Source organism: Arvicanthis niloticus, chromosome 5, assembly GCF_011762505.2.
Source record: "Arvicanthis niloticus isolate mArvNil1 chromosome 5, mArvNil1.pat.X, whole genome shotgun sequence".
NCBI classification, from domain to species: domain Eukaryota; kingdom Metazoa; phylum Chordata; class Mammalia; order Rodentia; family Muridae; genus Arvicanthis; species Arvicanthis niloticus.
The window spans coordinates 83,963,036-83,982,202 of NC_047662.1; the positions used below are offsets into that span (position 1 = coordinate 83,963,036).

The 19,167-nt window shown below is 51.4% G+C and overlaps 1 protein-coding gene across 4 annotated transcripts in view; it reads right to left on the minus strand.

Moving 5' to 3' along the window:
• Col27a1 (collagen type XXVII alpha 1 chain) overlaps window positions 1–19,167 on the minus strand; it is a 120,294-nt gene that overhangs the window by 2,676 nt on the left and 98,451 nt on the right. For 2 of the 4 annotated variants that reach the window (XM_076934822.1, XM_076934821.1), the window contains exons 38-60: window positions 16,921–16,974; window positions 16,685–16,792; window positions 15,718–15,771; window positions 14,851–14,904; window positions 12,762–12,818; window positions 12,586–12,639; window positions 12,036–12,089; window positions 11,759–11,812; window positions 11,069–11,122; window positions 10,885–10,992; window positions 10,490–10,597; window positions 9,757–9,864; window positions 7,839–7,892; window positions 7,356–7,418; window positions 6,861–6,914; window positions 6,679–6,714; window positions 6,560–6,577; window positions 6,344–6,379; window positions 5,419–5,445; window positions 3,745–3,810; window positions 2,826–2,997; window positions 2,136–2,245; window positions 443–661 (exon numbers count right to left, since the gene is read on the minus strand). In XM_076934822.1, the coding sequence (XP_076790937.1) occupies window positions 443–661; window positions 2,136–2,245; window positions 2,826–2,997; window positions 3,745–3,810; window positions 5,419–5,445; window positions 6,344–6,379; window positions 6,560–6,577; window positions 6,679–6,714; window positions 6,861–6,914; window positions 7,356–7,418; window positions 7,839–7,892; window positions 9,757–9,864; window positions 10,490–10,597; window positions 10,885–10,992; window positions 11,069–11,122; window positions 11,759–11,812; window positions 12,036–12,089; window positions 12,586–12,639; window positions 12,762–12,818; window positions 14,851–14,904; window positions 15,718–15,771; window positions 16,685–16,792; window positions 16,921–16,974 (1,722 nt within the window). Of the gene's footprint in view, window positions 1–442; window positions 662–2,135; window positions 2,246–2,825; window positions 2,998–3,744; window positions 3,811–5,418; window positions 5,446–6,343; window positions 6,380–6,559; window positions 6,578–6,678; window positions 6,715–6,860; window positions 6,952–7,355; window positions 7,419–7,838; window positions 7,893–9,756; window positions 9,865–10,489; window positions 10,598–10,884; window positions 10,993–11,068; window positions 11,123–11,758; window positions 11,813–12,035; window positions 12,090–12,585; window positions 12,640–12,761; window positions 12,819–14,850; window positions 14,905–15,717; window positions 15,772–16,684; window positions 16,793–16,920; window positions 16,975–19,167 lie in introns of those variants that run through there. The other 2 variants (XM_076934823.1, XR_013110643.1) reach the window with 2 other exon arrangements.

The window sequence follows — 19,167 nt, forward strand, 5'->3', positions numbered from 1 at the left end:
CATGTTTAAGACATTTGAAAATGAGCAAAAATATTAAAAGACAGAAAGCACTCCGACTGGTGGAGAGAAGGGAAAGGAGATACCTTTGAAGAGGCTTTTGAGGAAAAACAATGTTTCTATTAGCCTGAAGAGCTTTTAACAGCACAGGCTTCCCCTAAGAAGGTTCCCAGACAGGTTAATCTAGGGAGTGCTTGGCTGGGGTATGTAAGACCCTGGGTTCACTTATAGCAACACACATGTGCACACATACATGCATATATATATGCACATTGGCATGCACACACAGAATTCCTAGAGAAGTGAATATTACTAAATAAATCAATTGAATAAGATTACATGATGGCAAAAATGTATACAGTATAGTATAAAATACGACATACTCATAAATAAGTTTCTCCTGCTGTCCCTGCATCAAGGGAAAATGAGGGACTCTAACAATTACCTTGCAGCCATCCATAGACACCTCTGGTCTGAACTGGCCCCCAGCTTCAAAGACCTGTCCATTCCAGGCACGGAAGCGCACGGCTTGCCTGGCAGAAGGGCGCTCCGGTCCCTCCTGCCACACTGTCATGTTCAGGCAGTGGATTGTGATGTGCTGTGTCCCCTCAGAGCTGAGCAGGTGCAAGAAATTCATCTGGACCCGGCTAACAGCAAACTCCGCCTGTGGGGAAGACACAGGTGGAAAGCGGCCCCCTGTGGCCCTGAGATTCCCCCACCTTCCTGGAGAGCACCAGGGTGAGTCCTTTCCCAGACAGCTTTCCTGTGTCATCTGTCCACTCGAAAGGCAGGAAAACTGAGTTCTGTGTGAGCTGGTCCTGTAGCCTAGGGACTGTTCAATCACGGGTCTTGCTGCAATTTGCTCTGCCCCCTCCCAGGTGGGTGGACTAAGGGTTCAGCCAGGTCCAGAGTACAGCAAGGATTTTACCCAAGCCGAGTGTGGAGGAAGTGCAAGGACTCATAGAACTTAGCCTATAAAGAACTCAAGAATTATCAGAGATGTGGTGTCGGGCTGTAGGGAGGCAGGGCTTAGTAGAAGGTGGTTAGTTCATTGAAGCTGTGCCCTTCAAGAGAATATTACGATTCAGCCCTTTTCCAGTCTTTTCTATTTCTTCCCCTTCCTGATGGACAGGGAGTAAGAAGCTTTACTATAGTCCTTACCACAGACCCCAAGGCAAAGGAGCCAACCAATCAGTAGGAGACAAAAGAAACCTTTTTTCCCTTCCAGTTGTGACTCTGCTATTTTGTTACAGTAACACAAAGCTAACTAACGTAGTCTGCCATTGCTCCTGATGGATGTGGCAATGCCCTGGGTAGCTGTCCTGCCAATCCAGACATAACTCTGCCTAACAGGCTTGCCATGTGGTCCTGAAACCTACAAGTCACCAAGAAAGGGAGTCCACAAAGGTTACTGTGTCCCTACTGGGCTGTGAGCTCCAGCTGCAGGGTCACTGGCAAGTCTGACCCCCTCCTCCCCCCCCCACACGACTCAGGGTCAGGCTAGTTCATGAAGTCAGCAGACTTGCTGGGCAGCTGGCTGGGGAGTGGATGGGGCTTTGTCTCAGCCACCGAGAGGCACCTATGGAGTCTATGGATACGGTGGCTGGAGGCTCCCTACCTTTTCTGTAGTGAGAGCAGCTTCTTCATGTGGCATTCCATTCCCCCCACCCCCACCCCAAGTCACATGGACAACTTGTAGAAACAGACAGGAATGACCATGCCTCTCAGCTGCTGCCAGCCTGCTTCATTGTTGAGTCACCTAGCCTTACCCCAGAATGCTTAGCCCAGGGACAGACATGGTGTTCAGGCACTGAACAGGAGAGATACTGAGCACACGTGCAAGTGTGTCGTGTGTTTCAGATAAACAGTCTTCTGAGTTTATGCCAACAATTCACGATTCTCCAGGACAAACTACTCTGCTTTCAATCTGAGACAGACTATTCCAAGACAAGCTGGAGTCTTCAGCACTGTGCAGTGTGAAAGAGTTTGTTAATCACACATAAAGTTCTACATGTCCCCCAAATTTTAAGTGAGGTAACTAAGTCTCAAGAGGTGGCGTTTTCCCTCAGCCTTTTGAGAAAACAAGCAGGGCTTGTAGATAGTGCAAGGTGGGCAGAGCCCGTGGCGATGGAGCCCACCTTGGAGGCAGTGATGGGCTTCAGGCACGTCTGCCCACCGTGTGTAAAGTTACAGGAGACTTCAATGGTGTCAGAGGAGCAGCCGAGGTTGGGGTCCACCCAGTAGGTACCTGTAGCAGAGCAGGACAGAGCTGTGTGTATCAGGAAGCAGCCTGGAGGGAGTTCCGTAGGATCTGTACTGGTGACTCAACGGGCTGCAATGGGGTGGGAAGTTAAGGGCAGGACAGGCAGACACAGGATATCTCAAGGCACAGACAGGGAAGGATGCCTTCAGAGTAGACCTCACGTGTGGGAGAATCTCACACCCAGGCAACATTCCCTGTGTTAATGCTAGGATCCCTGGGGTTCTCCTAGCCCTTGAAAGGTGTTTTGTTTTGAGGGGGGGTTGTTTTGTTTTGTTTTGTTTTTCAGAGTTCTTATCTTATTCTCTGAATAGACCCTGCTTATAGCACCATGGGCTATCATCTTCTCTATAACATCCTCAAGGCTTGAACCACAGGCCTGGCAGACTGTGAAGCTTAGAGGTCATTTGCCGAGCCAATAAATGACACTGTGTGTCTATTTCTATGAGAAAAATAACTAGGCTGAGATGTGCCAAGGACCCAACACTCCATGGAGCTGAGCTCTTCTTGAAACTGTGCCACCCAACACAGGCAGGAAACCCCTTCTCAGCCTCACAGACACCCTTACCATCTGCCATCTTCTGCTCACAGTCCATGAGGTCCCGGCAGACCCGGGCTGGGTTCTCCTTGGTGCCCAAGGGCGTCTTAATGCTCTGGATGAGGTTGCTGAGGTAGTGTAAGGTTTTGAAGATCTCCCCTCCCTGGTCTAGCACCAGCTGGTCCGGATAGCTGTACCCCTGCTATGGAGAAGCAGGGCCATTGGACCATTAAGTGCTTGGGCCTTGCTCAAGGTCCCAGACACATTGCTTTAAAATTCTCACTGTCTGGGGGAATCTGGTGACCAGCCAATTCATGGCTAGCTTAGACTGGCTACTCCTCCTTATAAACAGAAAAGGGGTGGGGGGAGTTGGGACATACTGTAGCAGGGATAAGGGATGATTCTTTACCCCTGGCCTATGAAACCCAGCAGTGTAGGTAGGAGGTCTGAGCTAGGCGAGTGAGCCCCCCATTATGAGAAGGATGCGAGGAGGCAAAGTGGGTTCTGATACTGGCTGGAGTAAAGAACACCCAAGACCCATCTCAGCCTGAAGCTGTGGAGCAGAGCTGACCACAGACCAGGTCTCAGCAGCACCCTGAGGCTCACATGCTTCTGTGCAATCCCTGGGTGACTCTGGGAACGTTCTGTGAGCTATGGACCAGACAAGCATCCCTTCCTGACTCAGGCCAGCACAGACTCTGAGGCTTCCAAGAAATGCAAGGACACAGTGTCTGCATTGAGCCTGGTTCTGGCAGTGTGGGCTCAAGTATCACTTTGGACTGTGATTTTTATTTGAGCCCTAGTGATAATCTCCATCTGAGACTGTGAGACATCACTAAGAGAAGGACTCTGAGGCTTTTGGTGCCAGCCATGGGGACAGCATCGACCTCTATGACCTTTCTTTTTCTCCTGGGCCCAGAGGTCACATGAGCAGAGATCCTGCCAATACCTCCGATCTGACTGCTCCGTGAGCATCCATCCATGTCTGGAAAGCTGCCCCAAGATCATCTTGTTGCTGTGAAAGGAAAAGACAAAGTGTGTGTCCTGTTCCCATCCCAGGGGAAGCCAGATTCTGAAAGTAGGAGCCAGGGCCCAAGCACCCACTCTCTCACCCTCACCCCACCTCCTATGACAGGGTCTTGAACCACACATCCTCTACTGAGGGGTTTCTTCCTTTGCAGAGTCAATGTTGCACATGTCACTCCCTCCCACTAAGTCCTTCAATAGCTCCCAGGGTCCTCTCAGTATGACATTCAAATGCTTCAGTATGGTTAGAAACCCCGTTTGAGCTCTGCGGTCTTCAGCCTTGTCTCCCTCTACACAAACTCTAGCACCAGGCACACACACTTCTTCTAAGTCCCTAAAAGCTGTGCTTTGCCCAGCCCCAGGACCTTTACACATCTTCCCGTTGCCTGGGAGAAGTCTTTCCTGTCTCCAACACAGTATTGCTTTTCTCAACAGGCTGTGATAATGCTCCCCAGAGGACACTGCACCCCACCAACTGGTGCAGTTTTAATTGCTATGACTAGGGGAAAGAGATGCTTCTGCATCTCAAGGTTGGAAGTAAGGAATGCTGCCAGTCTAGCTCAGACATGTAGCACAGCAAGGCTAGGCGGTTGTGAGCTGTGCTCTGTACTGGTTCAGTGATGGGAGGCTTCTGTGGCTGCTTTTGCCTCTAGGCTGGTGAGACACCTCCTCTAAACCCCACAGACCCAATGTATTGCTCTTGGGATGCCTGGCCTCAGTCTTGGCACCAAGATGGGTTGAGCACATGGCAAGGGGTCCGGATCAGGGCTGTTAGGGTCTCCCAGCTCTGCATCTTCCCACTGGGGGGCCTGACTGAGGGTTCTATGGTCTGGAAAATAACCCCTCAAATAAAGCATTCTCCCAGAGCCACTAAAACCATTTCTAATAGTGTCCTGTATATGACGAGCAGCGGGTACATTTAGCTATGAATTATACAGGGCATGAACCCTCCTTTTTCATATCCTGGAAGGAAAAGGGCTTTCCCTGACTCTTCTTTCCCTGCCTGCCTTTCTGATGAAGAGACCAGGGAGGTGGCAGGTAAGTGCTTTGTAAGTACAGACAGCACAAAGGGAGGGGGACAGGGAGAGGCTGAGAACTCAGACTCTGAGTGTCTAGTAGCCCCAGGGCTCCTTTTCCATCCAACCTTTCCTATTACCACACCCCAGGGATGCTGCTGGGGTCTGATCCAGTTCTCACTGGGGTAGGGACAACATGGAGCCTTGTTGGTTTCCAGATTTAGAAAGCTGAACTCTGATGGGGCTGTTGTGCCCACCAGAAAGTAAAAGGGTCCAAATGCACCTGTATGCTTGACCCTCTGGACCCTGGGTCTGAGGAGGAGAGAGCCTATCATTAACCCATGTGTGTGGAGGGCAGAGACAGACCCTGGGGGGCTGGAGCTAGAGCAGCCAACTGGTTCACAGCTGGGGACACAGATGGGCCTCTTGCTCAGGGCTCCTGCTATAGCTGAAGGCCCGTGGCTCCAGCTCAATGGACATCCTAGAGGTCAAGCCACTGTGGCCAGGGAAGGCTTAGCCTCTTCTCCCTTGCCCAACCCACAGCCTCATCCCAGGGGGTCAAAAACAATTGTGCAACTTACAAACTGGACGGGATGCCAAGGAGGGCCCTGGAAAAGAAGGTAGAGGGTCAGTATTTGATAGGGACTTGTGCTGGACTCTTGGGTGGCTGGAGGCTGAAGGAGCTATCCAGCAGGAGAAATAGTGCCAGGCCACAAGCGTGTGGGCATGTTGGGTAGCTATTTCTTCTGAGTTGGAACACTTCCTCTTGGAAGGAGGAGGGGGCTCCTAGGACTCAAAAGGAGTCATCAGAGCCCTCCCTGGGGTGGTGGTGGTGGTGGTGTTAGGTGTTCTCCTGCCAGTCAAGCATCATGCAAGCTGGAGAGGGAGCTCTAGCAATGCAACTCTCAGGAGCCATCATCCACGTCAGAGGGTTTCTCGATGACGCAGCTGCCTTTCTTTGAGCCACTGATGCTCCCGTAAGTAACCGCAGTAACCACATTGACACACTAAGCTAGACCAGGGTGGGAACACTTATTTACTCTGTCAATTGCCTATCTACGGTGGACAGATGCTGATTCACATCTGCCCAGAAAAAGTCACACAACAGGTCCCCACTGGGCCTGTTCTATGCTCTCTACAAGTCTGTAGGCCACAGGAAACATACAAGGGCCATGTGGCCTTGGATCAGGGAATATTCTGCCATGAAAACCTTGGCCTGGGGCTGGAGAGATGGCTCAGAAGTTAAGACCCCTTGCTTTTGCAGAGGACCTGGATTTGGCTCACAATCATCTATAACTCCAGTTCCAGGCCCTCTAACTGCCTCTTCTGACCTCCAAGTGCACCAGGCACGCTTATATACACTTATATACATGTAGGCTAAACAGTCACACACATGAAATTTAAAAAAAAAAAATCTTTAAAAATGAACATAACAACCTTGGTCTCATTCAGAGGAACCTATCTCCTGCCCTGGGAATCCAAAATACCCAGCATGCAGCTACCTACCGGAGGACCTGGCCGGCCCCTCGGACCAGGAGGACCCTGTGGAAGAAAGAGGAGACAGTCAGCTCTGGACAGTTTCTTACCCAGAGATGATGCTCCCCTGGGAAAGAAGGATACAAAGGGATATCATTGAGAGACGAGGGGGTCACTGAGGCTAGGAAAGCCTGAGAGCCCCCATTCCTGTCCCCAGTCTCAAGTCCTCACACCCACTCAACTTACCCTTGGGCCTTGCAGTCCCTGCAGATAGAATTGAGGGGAGGGACAGTTAGGAGATGTGCTCTGAGCAGGGGTTCTCCCCCCATTGCTCCATAGCACTGCCTGCCAGGCTGTCCACTTACCCAGTCTCCTCGGCTGCCTCTGTCACCTTTAGGACCCTGAAACAAACCATAGCATTGGGTTAGGGCTCAGCGGGAAGTCCTATTTCCCATATGGGGAAACCGAGGCTCAGACTAGCTCTGAGTCACAAAACACTTGGTCCCAGAATACAGGAGACCCTTGAAGCCTTCCCCTTTGCACATACCGGGAGTCCAGAAGGTCCCAGCATTCCGGGGGGGCCAATGATACCTTCCTTTCCCTAAAGGAGAGAGAGGCTATGAGTCCTCGATCTGGGCCTGGGGAATAGAGTGACAGAGGAGGGTGGCAGCTGAGTGTTCCATGGGAATAAAAAGGATACCCCTTCAAGCAGGGCTGGGTCATGCATCTTCTGACCCCCATCTGCATGCTTGGGTGGGGCCAGGCCAAGCATCTTCTGGACCTCTTCTGCATGCTGGGGTAGGGCTTGGCCTATGTCTCCTGAGCCTTCCTGTATGCTGGGGTGGGCCACAAGAGTGGGTAAGGGAAGACTGGGGTAGTGGCAGGGGCAGTGGGCAAGGGTGTGAAGCTGGCAACCACTGCATGTAAAGGACGCTCTAAGAGCAAATTAGTAGAAAGTCTCATGTGTTCAACCAGCTGAGGGCCAATCTCAGAAGGGGGTGGGGGTGACTACCAAGCTGGGACAGAAAGGAGGGAGACGTACCATCAAGCCAGGAGGCCCCCGAGGGCCTTGGATGCCTTTGAAGCCAATGTCTCCAGGGGGGCCCTGTGAGAAGCAGAAAAGGGTTGTGCCTGGGGCAGCCACTGGGGAGTACCTAGCAGCCTCCATGTCACTGAGTTCTGGCTGGCCTGTGTCCTCTTAATTTTATGAGCTGCTCTAAGAAGAATAGTAAAGGCTCCTGATTCTTAAGCAGGTACAAGCTATGTGCCATCAGGGTGCTATGTCATGTATGTCTTGGGTCTTAATGTTTACAACAGTCTTCTTTGCCTATTGGGTTTTTTCCCCTTTTATGCACTGGAAAAGCAAGGCTTATACTGAGTCATGTGCCTGAGGTGCAGAGCTAGTGGGCTGAGTGCACTTGCAGCTGGCTTCTGGTCCACACTCGGAAGGCTAAGTGAAGACTTATGGAGTGAATCCACAAATGGATGAGCTACCAATGATAGACAGGGGGATGGGACTTGGTACCTTGGGTCCAAAGAGGCCAGCCACTCCTGGGAAGCCCATCTCGCCAGAGTCACCCTGTGGGAGAGCAGGACAAATTGGTGTGAATGGAGCCAGTTCAGGTGCTGCCTATGCCAGGTGCCAGTCATTCCAGGAGTGGAGTGGACAAGCATCATGCCATGCCCCCCAGCTCAGAGTCCCATAGTGATGCTCTATGGTCAGGAGCTCCTGCCCCAGATCCTTATGGGAGAAGACAAGCAGACCCACAGGTGCTCCTGCTCACCCAAACAGCTCTGTAAAGCACAGTCTCCTGACAGAAACCATCCACTGATGGCTGCTTGGAAAATAATTTCATGCAACAAAGTTTCACTCCTTCCTTTTGGATATGAACACCTTTTTTTTTTTTTTTCTTGCCTTATTGCAGTGGCTGGATGCATAGCACCACATTAATAGAAGTGGTGGCTTGCTTCTGCTCTTACAGAGAAAGCACCCAGCCAATCGCCACTATTAACTGCAGGATTTGCTCGGACATCATGGATCAAGTTGAGGAAGTTCTCTTCCATATCTACTTTGCTGAGGGTTCCTTTTCCCCCCCCCTCTCTCCCTGGTCAGAAATGAAGTTATAATCTTGTCACGTGTGTTTTTCTGCATCTATAGCTACAGTTAGGTGGCTTTTCTCTTTCAGTTTGGCAAACTGGTTTGTATGAATTATACGGACCTATTTCCCAGTCCTCGCCTTCCTGTGGCCCGCTTCACTTGGCCTTGATGCATTACCCTTTTTAAGCGGTCTTACTCCCATTTTGATAAAACTGATCCACAAGCTACACTGGTCCATTGTGTTCGTTTGTTTATTTTACTTAAATGTCTTTGAATGACTTTAATGTCAGAGTAATAGTGACTTTGTGGACAGACTGGGAGTCTCTTCTTCCGGTTTCTGGAAGGCTATGTAGAGTTGGTACGATTGCCTCTTTAAGTGCTCAGTAGAATCACCAGGGGAGCCATCTGGGCCAAGAGTATTCTTTGTGAGAAGCTTTATTAAGCTGTAGGCTCACACTCAGGATACAAGATAGGCAGGATGTCCGTTTCTTTTCAGGTGAGCTGTGATAGATTTGCCTTTCAAATGGCTTTACCCATTTTATGCAAGTTGCTTAGTTTCCAGGCTGGTATTATTTTGCAGTAATTTTGTTATCTCTGACATCTTTAGTGACAGACACCATCTCTCATCACGACATTAGTAATATATATATATATTCTACTTCTACTTTTGTTAGTCTTGAGAAGTCTAACTAGACATATATGAATTTTATTGACCTTCCCAGAGACCCAATTTTATATTTATAATCTTCATCATGTGCTTTCTACTGCTTATACTGTTTCTATTTTTCTTAGATTTGTAGGTTGGGCTTTGATGCCACCACTGACTTAAGTTGCTACAAACACTCCCTAGTGTAGCCTGGCAGTATCCCACAAATTCTGGAGCACTGTGTTCTCACATTCACTTGATTCAATACGCTAATTTACCTTCTGATTTCTTCTTTGACCCAGGGATCATTTAAATGTCTGCTACGTAGTTTCCAGGTAGGTAGGGCACAGGGGGACAGTGTTGTACAGAAACAATACTGTCCCTGGAGCCCACGATGCCAAGTTCTACTAATGGTTCTGATTCCCATTTTGAATGGGCTGTACAGACACCTTCTTCTAGCCCCTTGACACCTCCTTCCTGAGCCGGGGAAGAGAAATGGTGTCTGATGCTCAGACAATGCATGGCTCTGCCTTTGATATAACGGGCAGCCTCTTGCCCTGTGCATATGCCTATGAATATGTTTGTGTGTGCGCATGCTGAGTGTATGTGCCTTTTGAGTATGCCTATGTGAGCGTGTGTGTGTACTCGTGGCTTTAAGCACATGGGTGCATGGTTATGGGTGCCCTGAGACTGACTCACCGGCTGGCCTTTGGATCCTGGCTCCCCCTGGTTCCCAGGAAGCCCTGTTCCACCTTCTGTCCCTCGTTTTCCAGGGGGACCCGGTTGCCCAGGTAACCCACTTTCACCCTTCAAGAAACACATCAAAGTCATCAGTCAAAAGAATACACGGTTCCAAGACCAGTGGAGGGGGAACCAGAGCAGTAAAGCAGAGACTTCATGAGGCCTCAGGATGGCAGAGGAGACAGAGGGACAAGTTCTCCATTCACTGTTCCTTCCCAGCAAGACATGTAGGCTTCCTCTCTAAAGCTGTCCCCCACTCCCCATCTCCACATCCAATACAGAGGGCCCCAACCTTTCTTCAACTAGATCATAAACTTAGGGAAGTCAAACACCATATCTGGGTCCTTCGTTTACATATTGTCCTTGGCTGTGGCCCTAGGCTAGACAGAGAAGCAAGCAACTCAAGAACCCTTTGAAGGAGGCTAGAGCATCCCAGTGGCAAGCAACCTGTTGTCCCACAAAGACCCTCTAGAGGGCACCCGTGGACAATGAAGCTAATCTGGAAGGTTACTAGGGTCCAGTAGGGGGCAGTATTTATTGTCACTTGAATAAACCATCCTTTAAACTTGGGTCAACATGGAGGCAAGGATCCACAACAACCTTCACATGGGTTTTAGGACATTGATGCTCCAAGAATCAGTATCATTACAGCCAGGACCAGGGCAGAAAGGATAGATTAATGAGAGCTGACCTTGAACCCTGGAGGCCCCTGTGCTCCAGGCAAGCCAGCCACACCTGGATTTCCTCTTCTCCCAGCAGGGCCCACGGGGCCAGGGTCTCCATCATTTCCCTGCTCTCCCTGTAAAGAAAACAGGAGGAAGTGTTCTTTGACTGGGACCCTCGTGAGTTGTAGAAGAGGGAGGAGGAGGAGGTCACACTTGCCAGGGGGTAGGGCAATATGGCCTAGTGACCCAGGTGCTAGCATCAAGGAGAGACAGCAATAAGAATCCCAATGGATGAAAGACCATCAACCTATATGCCACCCAGTTTCCCACATGACTCTTCAGACCCATGGCCTGTGCCTCAAGGCCTGTGTGTAGCCTGTGGAAGTCTCTAACACCAGATGACACCCAGTGTCCTGCTCACCTGATATCCTGGCCGGCCGTCTCTGCCAGGATTCCCATCAGGCCCAGCAATGCCCTCAGGGCCCTGTCTCCCCACCACACCTCGGGGCCCTGGCAGCCCTTGAAGCCCCTGGAGGTACAAAAAGAAGCTGGTCAGACCTTCTCAGGAGAGCATAGAAGCTGACAGAGACGCTATGGCAACTCACCTGGGTCCCCCTCCGGCCTGATGCCCCAGCCTTGCCTGGCTTTCCCTTTGGGCCCTAAGAAAGCAAAAGCAAGAGATACACGTTAGCTGGACCCAGGAGTCCTGGGAGGAGGCCCTGAGAGTGAGTGTGATCGACTAGAGAGTCACCCTCAGAGTCACCCAGGGCTGTCCCTGCTGCATTGGGCCCTGACTTCCTTCTTTGGATCCCTTGTTGATAAAACTTTTCAAAGGTACTACATCTGTGCCCAGAGCTGGAAACCTGGACGGTCAAGCTATTTAGTCTTGAGTGTGGGTGTCCCTAAGGAGTGTAGGCCCAGGGAGCCTAGTGAGGAAGGGTTTTTTGTTGTTGTTTTTTGTCTCGTTGTTCTTTGTTTGTTTATCAGGGCTAGAGGAGGGAACACAGGGGCCTGGGGTCCACAACCATTTGTCTCTCTCTTTTTCTCCTTCATCCCTCAGCTGGCTCCTCCCTCTTCTCACTCCTTCACTGTAGCCCAGCAGAGGTGTGGGCTGAGTCCCTGGCTAAGCCAACTTCTACTCAGAGGCTGATCCCTCAGCCCCCGTGGATGGCTGCAGAGCCTGGGGAGGATGATACCTTCTAGCCCAGCCTTTGCTGGATGTGTGAGCCTAGACTAGCCCAGACCCCTGCTCCAGGGTCTCAGCCCCTCCCCCCACTGAAGCCCAGCCTTCTCACCTCTTCGCCTTTTGATCCTTTGGGTCCTGGGCGCCCCCGGGGTCCTGGATGCCCCTGCAAACCAAGGTGAGATGACTCAAGGCAGCCCCAGGCCTCTCTCCTGGGGAGGGTGGCCAGTCTCCGCCTGGAGGGGGATGGGTGAGGAGGGGTTTGGGGGTGCAGGCTCCAGGGAAGCCCCAGAGCTTCCTCATGTCCTATAGAGCAGATCCTTTTAACTTTTAAAGAGTTCGTTTCTGATGCTCTCCACCCTGCTTATAGCAGAAGATACAGGACTCACAGGCTGGCCCTGCTGGCCTGGTTCTCCACGGAGGCCTTGAACTCCCTCTTGACCCTGAAAGTGAAGGAGAGACAGGTGAGGGCCCCTCAGAAGTGGCCAGGGGATTGGTGTTCTTCCTGACCACATCACTGACCCTCTAAGTCCTAGCTTTCTTAGTGCTAAGTGGGCGGAGCAGCAATGGTCCTGCTTGAATGGAGGGAAGTATAAGAGTTGCCTCTGCTAGGAAGGCTGTTCCAAGACATAAATGGGGAACTGACCCAGTCCCCATGCCTCACCCCTAGAAGAAATCATTACCCAGGACCATGCTGGAAGGAAACTCAATCTGCTAGCTGTGTGGATTGTTTATGTCCCCATAGCCTTCAGGAGAGGCCTCTCAGGAGAGGCTGGGCCTTCCCTTCATGGTGTTAATCTGGCTTCATAATGGGATGTTCTCTGCCCCTTATGGCCAATGGAGAAAGGCAGGTAGAGGCAGGAGCCTGTGTCCAGTTCATACTGGCATCCCTTTTCCCACTATCCCTGCCCTCACCAATGGTAGAGCTCTGATACTTACAGGGTATCCAGGGTCGCCTGGCTCCCCACGGTCTCCTCGATCACCCACAGGACCCTGAATGACAGGGACAATGGATAAACATGAGCCACACCTTCCGTGGGTTCTCAGCAACCTAGACCTGCCCAGCAGGTGCCTGATTACACTGAGAGGTCAGGGGGAACAGAAAGGGAACTTACCCGATCTCCAGGTGGTCCAGGGGGCCCCTCCGTCTTTCCATCCTCGCCCTGCTCCCCCTGTGGACACCACAGAACCAGCATTAGGCAAAGGCCACTCTGCGAGTTACTGAACCGCAGGCCAGAAGGCACCTTCCTCAGGGATGGAGGCCAGCCTCCAGAGGCAAGCAGACTAGGAAACCAGCGGTCAAAACTGCCATTGTAGGTAATAGTGACAACAGTGTCCACATGCCACGTGGATGCTTAGGACAGGCTGAAAGAGGAGCAGAGACTACAGTGGAGACTTTGGGTCAAGGCAGGCCACCTTAGGCCCTGGTTCAAGTGTAGGATAAGCTCTTGGCAGCTTTGCAGATGGTTGAAATGGAGCTGCATAGGGCAACAGGACCTCAGAGTCTTAGAAAAACTGATGTCACCTCTCCTGGGAAACCCTTTTGGATAAAAGACTCTAGCCAGGGTACTCCGAGTGCCCTGCTGCCCACAGGATTGGAAAGAACCATGAGGAACAAGAGGGAAGTGGTCAAAACTGGGAAGCACCCTGGCCAGTCTGAACGTTGGTGCCCTACCCTCAGCCACCTGAGGTTCCCACAGGCAGCAGTTAAAGGTGAGTGAGACCCAGCCTGGGGCCACCCCAGAGCTGTGACCTAGAGGGTGGGATTCCCTCCCTTCCTGCAAACACTTCTGATCAAACTGTGGACGGTGTCAGGGGACTGAAATCTCCAGAGGACACCAGGGCTTACCAGACAGGCTTTTGTTAGGCATTTAAAGATTCGTTTTATATATTATCTTACAGATTCTATAGCAATCTTGGGATATTGGGATATTTCCCATTTTATAGAACAGGGAAATGAGGCTGAGGAACCTTGTGGCCTAGTTCTAAGTCTCCCCCTCCCTCTGGCTACCTGTACAGACAAAGACACCTATCTACAAGTGCAGGCTGGGTCACACTCTGGGTCGGATTCTGGCTAGAGGAATAGGACTCAGGAACACCCTCCACCTACTGTTTAGAGCAGACCCCTATGCACCAAGAGGCTGGGTTTCTCCACCTGTTCTGTACAACAATGACGGGGAAATCCTGGGGGAAAGAGCAGGCCTTCCACAAATCTCCCTTGCAACCCACTCCTCCTCCCAGCCCTGACCAGTCTGTGGCAGGCTGTTCATTACGGGGCAGTCGTGAGCCACAGAACATCCCCAACAACAATGAACTCTGCATGTGACAGCAGTCCTAGTGCATTATGTCACCTAGAGTTGTCATAGCCATGTTGTGGGGATTACCCCTGACCCTGGGTTGTGGCACTTGGGGCTCTGTCTCCACATGGCCCAGGAGTTTGTGTCATCCCTGGCAGCCTTATGATGGCTAAGGAGAGCTGAGAGTCTGAATGTGTTCCCTACAGCCTTTCAGGGACTGGGACACTGTATTTGTAGATCTGTACTCGTGCATGCAGGAGGAGGGGCTCGAAGACAGCATGCCAAGCCAGTGTGACTCACCACAGCGGGACTTAGTTAGTGGGAAGCTGAGTCAGCAAAAGAAAGGATGGTTGGGGAGGCCAGGAACAAGGAGGCAGGGGTGCAGCCTGCTAGGAAACCTTCCAGCCATGAGGAGGAAGAGGACAGGGAGAGGGGAAAGGGGGAAGAGGGAAGAGGGAGAAAAGGGAGGACAGGAGGCCCTACTGGGCATCATTGGAGATGTGACCCAAAAGCCATTCCTTCAACCTTTGGACCCTCATGTGCTCCTCACTGTGAACAGTGTTCACACCAGGCCAAGCTTCTCCCTTGCACCCCACCCTGTAGTTTCTCCCAATTCCAGAGTCCTAATGGAAGGGCTTACATCCCTGGGGCCCTCCGCCTGAGCCGTCTCCTTCTTCAGTGTTCCTCCCCCCCATGCCGTGAGCGCCTCATGTGTAGTTCCAATGCTCCCTTCACAAGCATGAGGGAATAACAGAGACTTGGCCGTGACACAACTGTTCATTTCTGCCAGGTGACCCTAAAGTTGCGAGTGCAGGGATGCCATGTCCTGCTCCATGCTGCCCTATCCCCATAGCCCCAGAGCTGACCTTGACTCTAGATAGCCACTGCTTAAAGATTCAGTACCTACCTTCTCGCCTTTGGGTCCGGGAGGCCCGAGAGGTCCTGTGACGCCCTTGTGTCCCTGCAGGCAAACAAAATGGAAGAAAACGAAAAGGATTTGATGACAAGAGAGACAGATGACAAAGGACAGGGACTCAGAGACGGGGACACGGGACAGTATAAGAGATCCCATCCCTGCCCTGAACCTCTCTGGGACCTGGTTTTTCGGATATGCCTGTTGGTCGCAGACACACTTCCAGTCCTGTGACAACTTAGATAGTAGGGCCCTACTGTAGTACCCTGGGGCAGATTGGAGTCCAAAGGAGAGGGAAGCTACCTTGGCAGAGCTATGGGAAAAGGCCATCTCGACATTGCGGGCAACTCTGAGCTGCCACCCACTCTCTAGTCCCCCCACCCGTCTCCTTTGTTCTTTTGTTTCTCCCTTCTCTCTTTCCTGTATGTCTCCTGCAGTCCCTGGGTCTGGCAAAGGCCACTAAGACTGGATGTGGTCTCCACTCCCAAAAGCACGAAGCTGCCAGGCCTAGCCTGCACATGTGCTCTCTAACCACCCTGAGCCCCCATTCCTTTCTAACCAAGCCTGTCTTTTCTGAGCCTTCATCTCCCAGATGGGTATGAAGAGACTGGGAGCACAGTGCTCCCTCTATAGGGACCTGCACCCGTCCTGCAGGGAGGACTCTAGACCTGGGGTGGGTACTGGCACTCTCTCTGCCCCTTCACTCCAATTCTACCCTTGCCCCACCCTAATCTATGGGTCCGGGAGTCCCCTGAGGCTATGGGATCCATATCTCTTCCCCTCTGGTGGGAAGGACTCAGCATGCAGGGATAGAGTTCCAGAGGGTGAGAAGGAGATGCCCCTTAAATGTGTACCACTTACATTATAACCAGCCAATCCTGGCTCTCCTTGGGCTCCCATCCGTCCTGGAGCACCCTAGAGAGAAGACCCTTGTTGGTATATAGTAAGTCTCCCACAGCAGGGACACGGTAGAGACTCCCTCCCCTAGTTCCAGCTGCTCAGCTCAGCAGCCTTGCACCTACACACGATGGACAAGGTGGACAAGGTGGAAGGCAAGAGGCCCCCTCCCAGGCCCCGCCTCCCTAGCCCTCCCTTCTCTATGCTCCTATGGTTTATGAAGATGTAGGTGACATTTTTTCAGAACCTTAATAACCACCTGAGCTAAGCTGCTATTACTGCTCAACTGAGACTTCCAGTTAAATAAGTATCATAAAGAAGGGACTTTCCCTACTCGGCTTCCTCCAGCAAACTGCTACCAATGCTTGCAGTACCTGAGTCTGGATTCTAGGAGAAGCACTGTCTAATGGACACGCCTGTGTCTCTCCACGGCTTTCACCCATGACATCACACATGTGGCAGAAAAACTTTTACTCCACACAAAAGGGTACTGCTCCATTTGTTCAAAGATACCACAACCCCTCCTCTGCTCCATGATGGTGTCTTCTCTCACCTCAGCTGTCAATACTCGTGGGCTCTGCCTCAGGATAGTCTAGCAGGGCCCTAGGACTCTCTCTCAGACATCCAGAGACCTGAAGCACCTCACCCTGTACCCAGGGATCTGGATCCTTTTCCACCCCTCAGGGCTTTTATCAACCAGTGTCCACAGAAAGCACCAGGGGCCTACTGCAGCCTGTAGTCTGCAAGATATGTTTTGTCTGCCATGACTATGTATATTCAAGGCTTTGGAAAATTCCCAAAGGGATCTGTGTTAGAAATGAGGTGACTTGTGACAGGAAACCTAGGATTCTGTAACAGTGGGGTGAGTGGTTCTTATAGGGGAGCCAGTACCCCAAGCTAATCTTGTTCTCTTCCCTTGGCCCATCCTTACCATTGGTCCTAGGGTGCCCCGGGACCCTTTAGGACCTGGGGTCCCAGGGGGCCCAGGGTCTCCAGGGATGCCCATCTCTCCCAGCTGTCCTTGGTAGCCTTTGGCACCCTAGAGAGAGAGAGAGAGAGACAGAGAGAGAGAGAGAGAGAGAGAGAGAGAGAGAGGATCAGCCTGTGGCTGCTGGCTCAGGGAGATGAGTTGGGGAGGGATGTGACCCTCAAAGGCAGAGGACTTACCTTAGGTCCCCTCTGGCCCTTCTCACCCTGCTTGCCAGGCTTTCCTTCACGACCCTGAGGGACACAGAGGAAAGAGCATGAGAAATAAATTTCAGGACCGAGGGAACCAGAGCAGCTCCAAGCAGCATCCTCATGTGGAAGCTGGACACCTGGTTCCAAACCAAACTGTCGCTCAGTACTCGTGCTCTGCAGCCTCGAGCAGAACCTCGCTCCCTGGTTGGTGTCTTGGTCTGCATCATGGACGCAGAATCTTAGGTGGCCTCACAGAGCTTAAGGATTCAACTTGGTGACATGGGCACATTCACAACAGTGTCACCCACAGCAGCCGTTTGGAGTGTGGAGGTGGCTTCTTCAAGGACAGTGATCTCCTGCTGCCTCTGCCATTGTGTCCCGGTTATGTGAAGCACAGGAGCCAGCTATCTGTACTGAGATATCCCTTTGGTTGGCACTGTTCCATTCTGCTAGGGACTCCCTGTACTGACAGCCACCCTGTTTCCTAGAGGAGGGCTTGGCCCAGGTACCCCTGGTGTGCAGTTGACCCTGATGCAGTCATCCAGTGGTCTCATCCACATCCCAGTCACTGCTAAACACTCCCTGGGGGTCTCCTCACAGCGAGCATCATGCTGGGAGCCAGATAACCTCCCCTCTAAACACACAGGCTATTCCCTCTGTAGTCAAATGTGTGCTTTCAGTTGCCCGTTTTCTGAAGTCTGGGCACAAAGATCAAGTGTGCCCAGGGAAACTTACATCTGAGCTGGGGGAGTCTGTGGGTGGATCTGAAAATTTTAGTCCAGAAAAGAGGTCCTTTTTAAAATGATTTTAAATCTTAAATTTTTATTCTATTTTTTTATTATTTAATTGTGTTTTCATTTATTTATGTTTTGTGTGTGGTAGGAAGTACATGCCACAGGGAAGATACGAGCTCAGAGAAGAGCCTGTGGTAGAATTTCACCATGTGGGTTCCGGCTACTGAACTGCAGCTGCCAGGCTTGGCAGCAAGCACCTTTACCTGCTGAGCCATCTCGCTGGGCCCCGTTAGTGCTCTCTAAATACTTACACTATGTTGAAAGACTATTTGGGATCTACTGGACTGAAGAGATATCACTTCCACTCACCTGACTTGTTCATTTCTCCTTTTGAAGTACTCACTGGAGGACCTTAAGTTACGGACATGGCTCTCTTACTTCTACCACACAGCACCAGCTGAGCAATGATGCTTTGTCAATAATAAAACTCTGGCCATCCTGTGACCTTCTCCACAGCTTCTTAAGCACACTATCCTGCCTCAGTGTGAATCTCAGAACTGGTGCAGTGGGAGGGGGTGGAACCATGCCCCTCCAGCCGTGAGCATCCTGTGGGGGGACCCTGAGATCATCAGAGTACCTGGAGGCTGAGGCTGGGGCTAGAAAAGAAGCCTCTGCTGGGTTCTATCACAGGCAGGCTCCAGCCAACTACTGCTGGGGACACAGCTGGTTTCTAGGCCGTTTGGTCATTGTGCATCAGAGAAGTTATGGGAAAAAAATGGCTTTACTAGTCTGTATGATCTTACATGACCATCGGTCTATGTGCTGTCCCCTTGAGGATGAAACATTGTCACATAGCATGTGACCGTAGACACGTTTCTAGAAAGGCCCTGGTGGCTTATAAAATGCTATTTCCAAGTAATCATCGGTCTCCAACCCATGGAGTACGAAACATTCCTGGGGCAGCCACGATGCCAAAGAAACCCAAATGCAGAGCTTGTGCCGACAGCCCAGTGTGCACGTAGGCCAGAGAGACGCTGCCAACCTCGGCATATGAGAACTGTGAGGGACCACGGAACACAAACCTCACATTGCTGCCATGGCAACCACGGTCCCGTGACCAAATGCAGCTACCACCAGCAGCTCCTACATACCTTTTCCTCCAAACCTCCCTGTCTCCATGCATTCTTGTAAAGGGTTTTCTCACCTAGTGTTTCTCCTTCCAACTCTCTGGTGTGTGTATAGGTAAGGAGCGTGTGTCTGAGCATGTGTGTACTCATGCCTGTGTGTGCATTTGTGGAGGGCAGAGGACACTGCATGTTTCCCTTTATTGCTCACAACTTTATTGCCTGGAGACAAAGTGTCTAAAGTTGTGTCTTGCCTATGCCAACTGGCCGTCAAGCTCCTAGCTTGAAGGTCACCAGCACACAATGGCCATGCCCAGCTGTTCACATGGGTACTGTGATCCAAACTCAGGCCCTCCTCCTTGTGGAGCAAGCCCTCC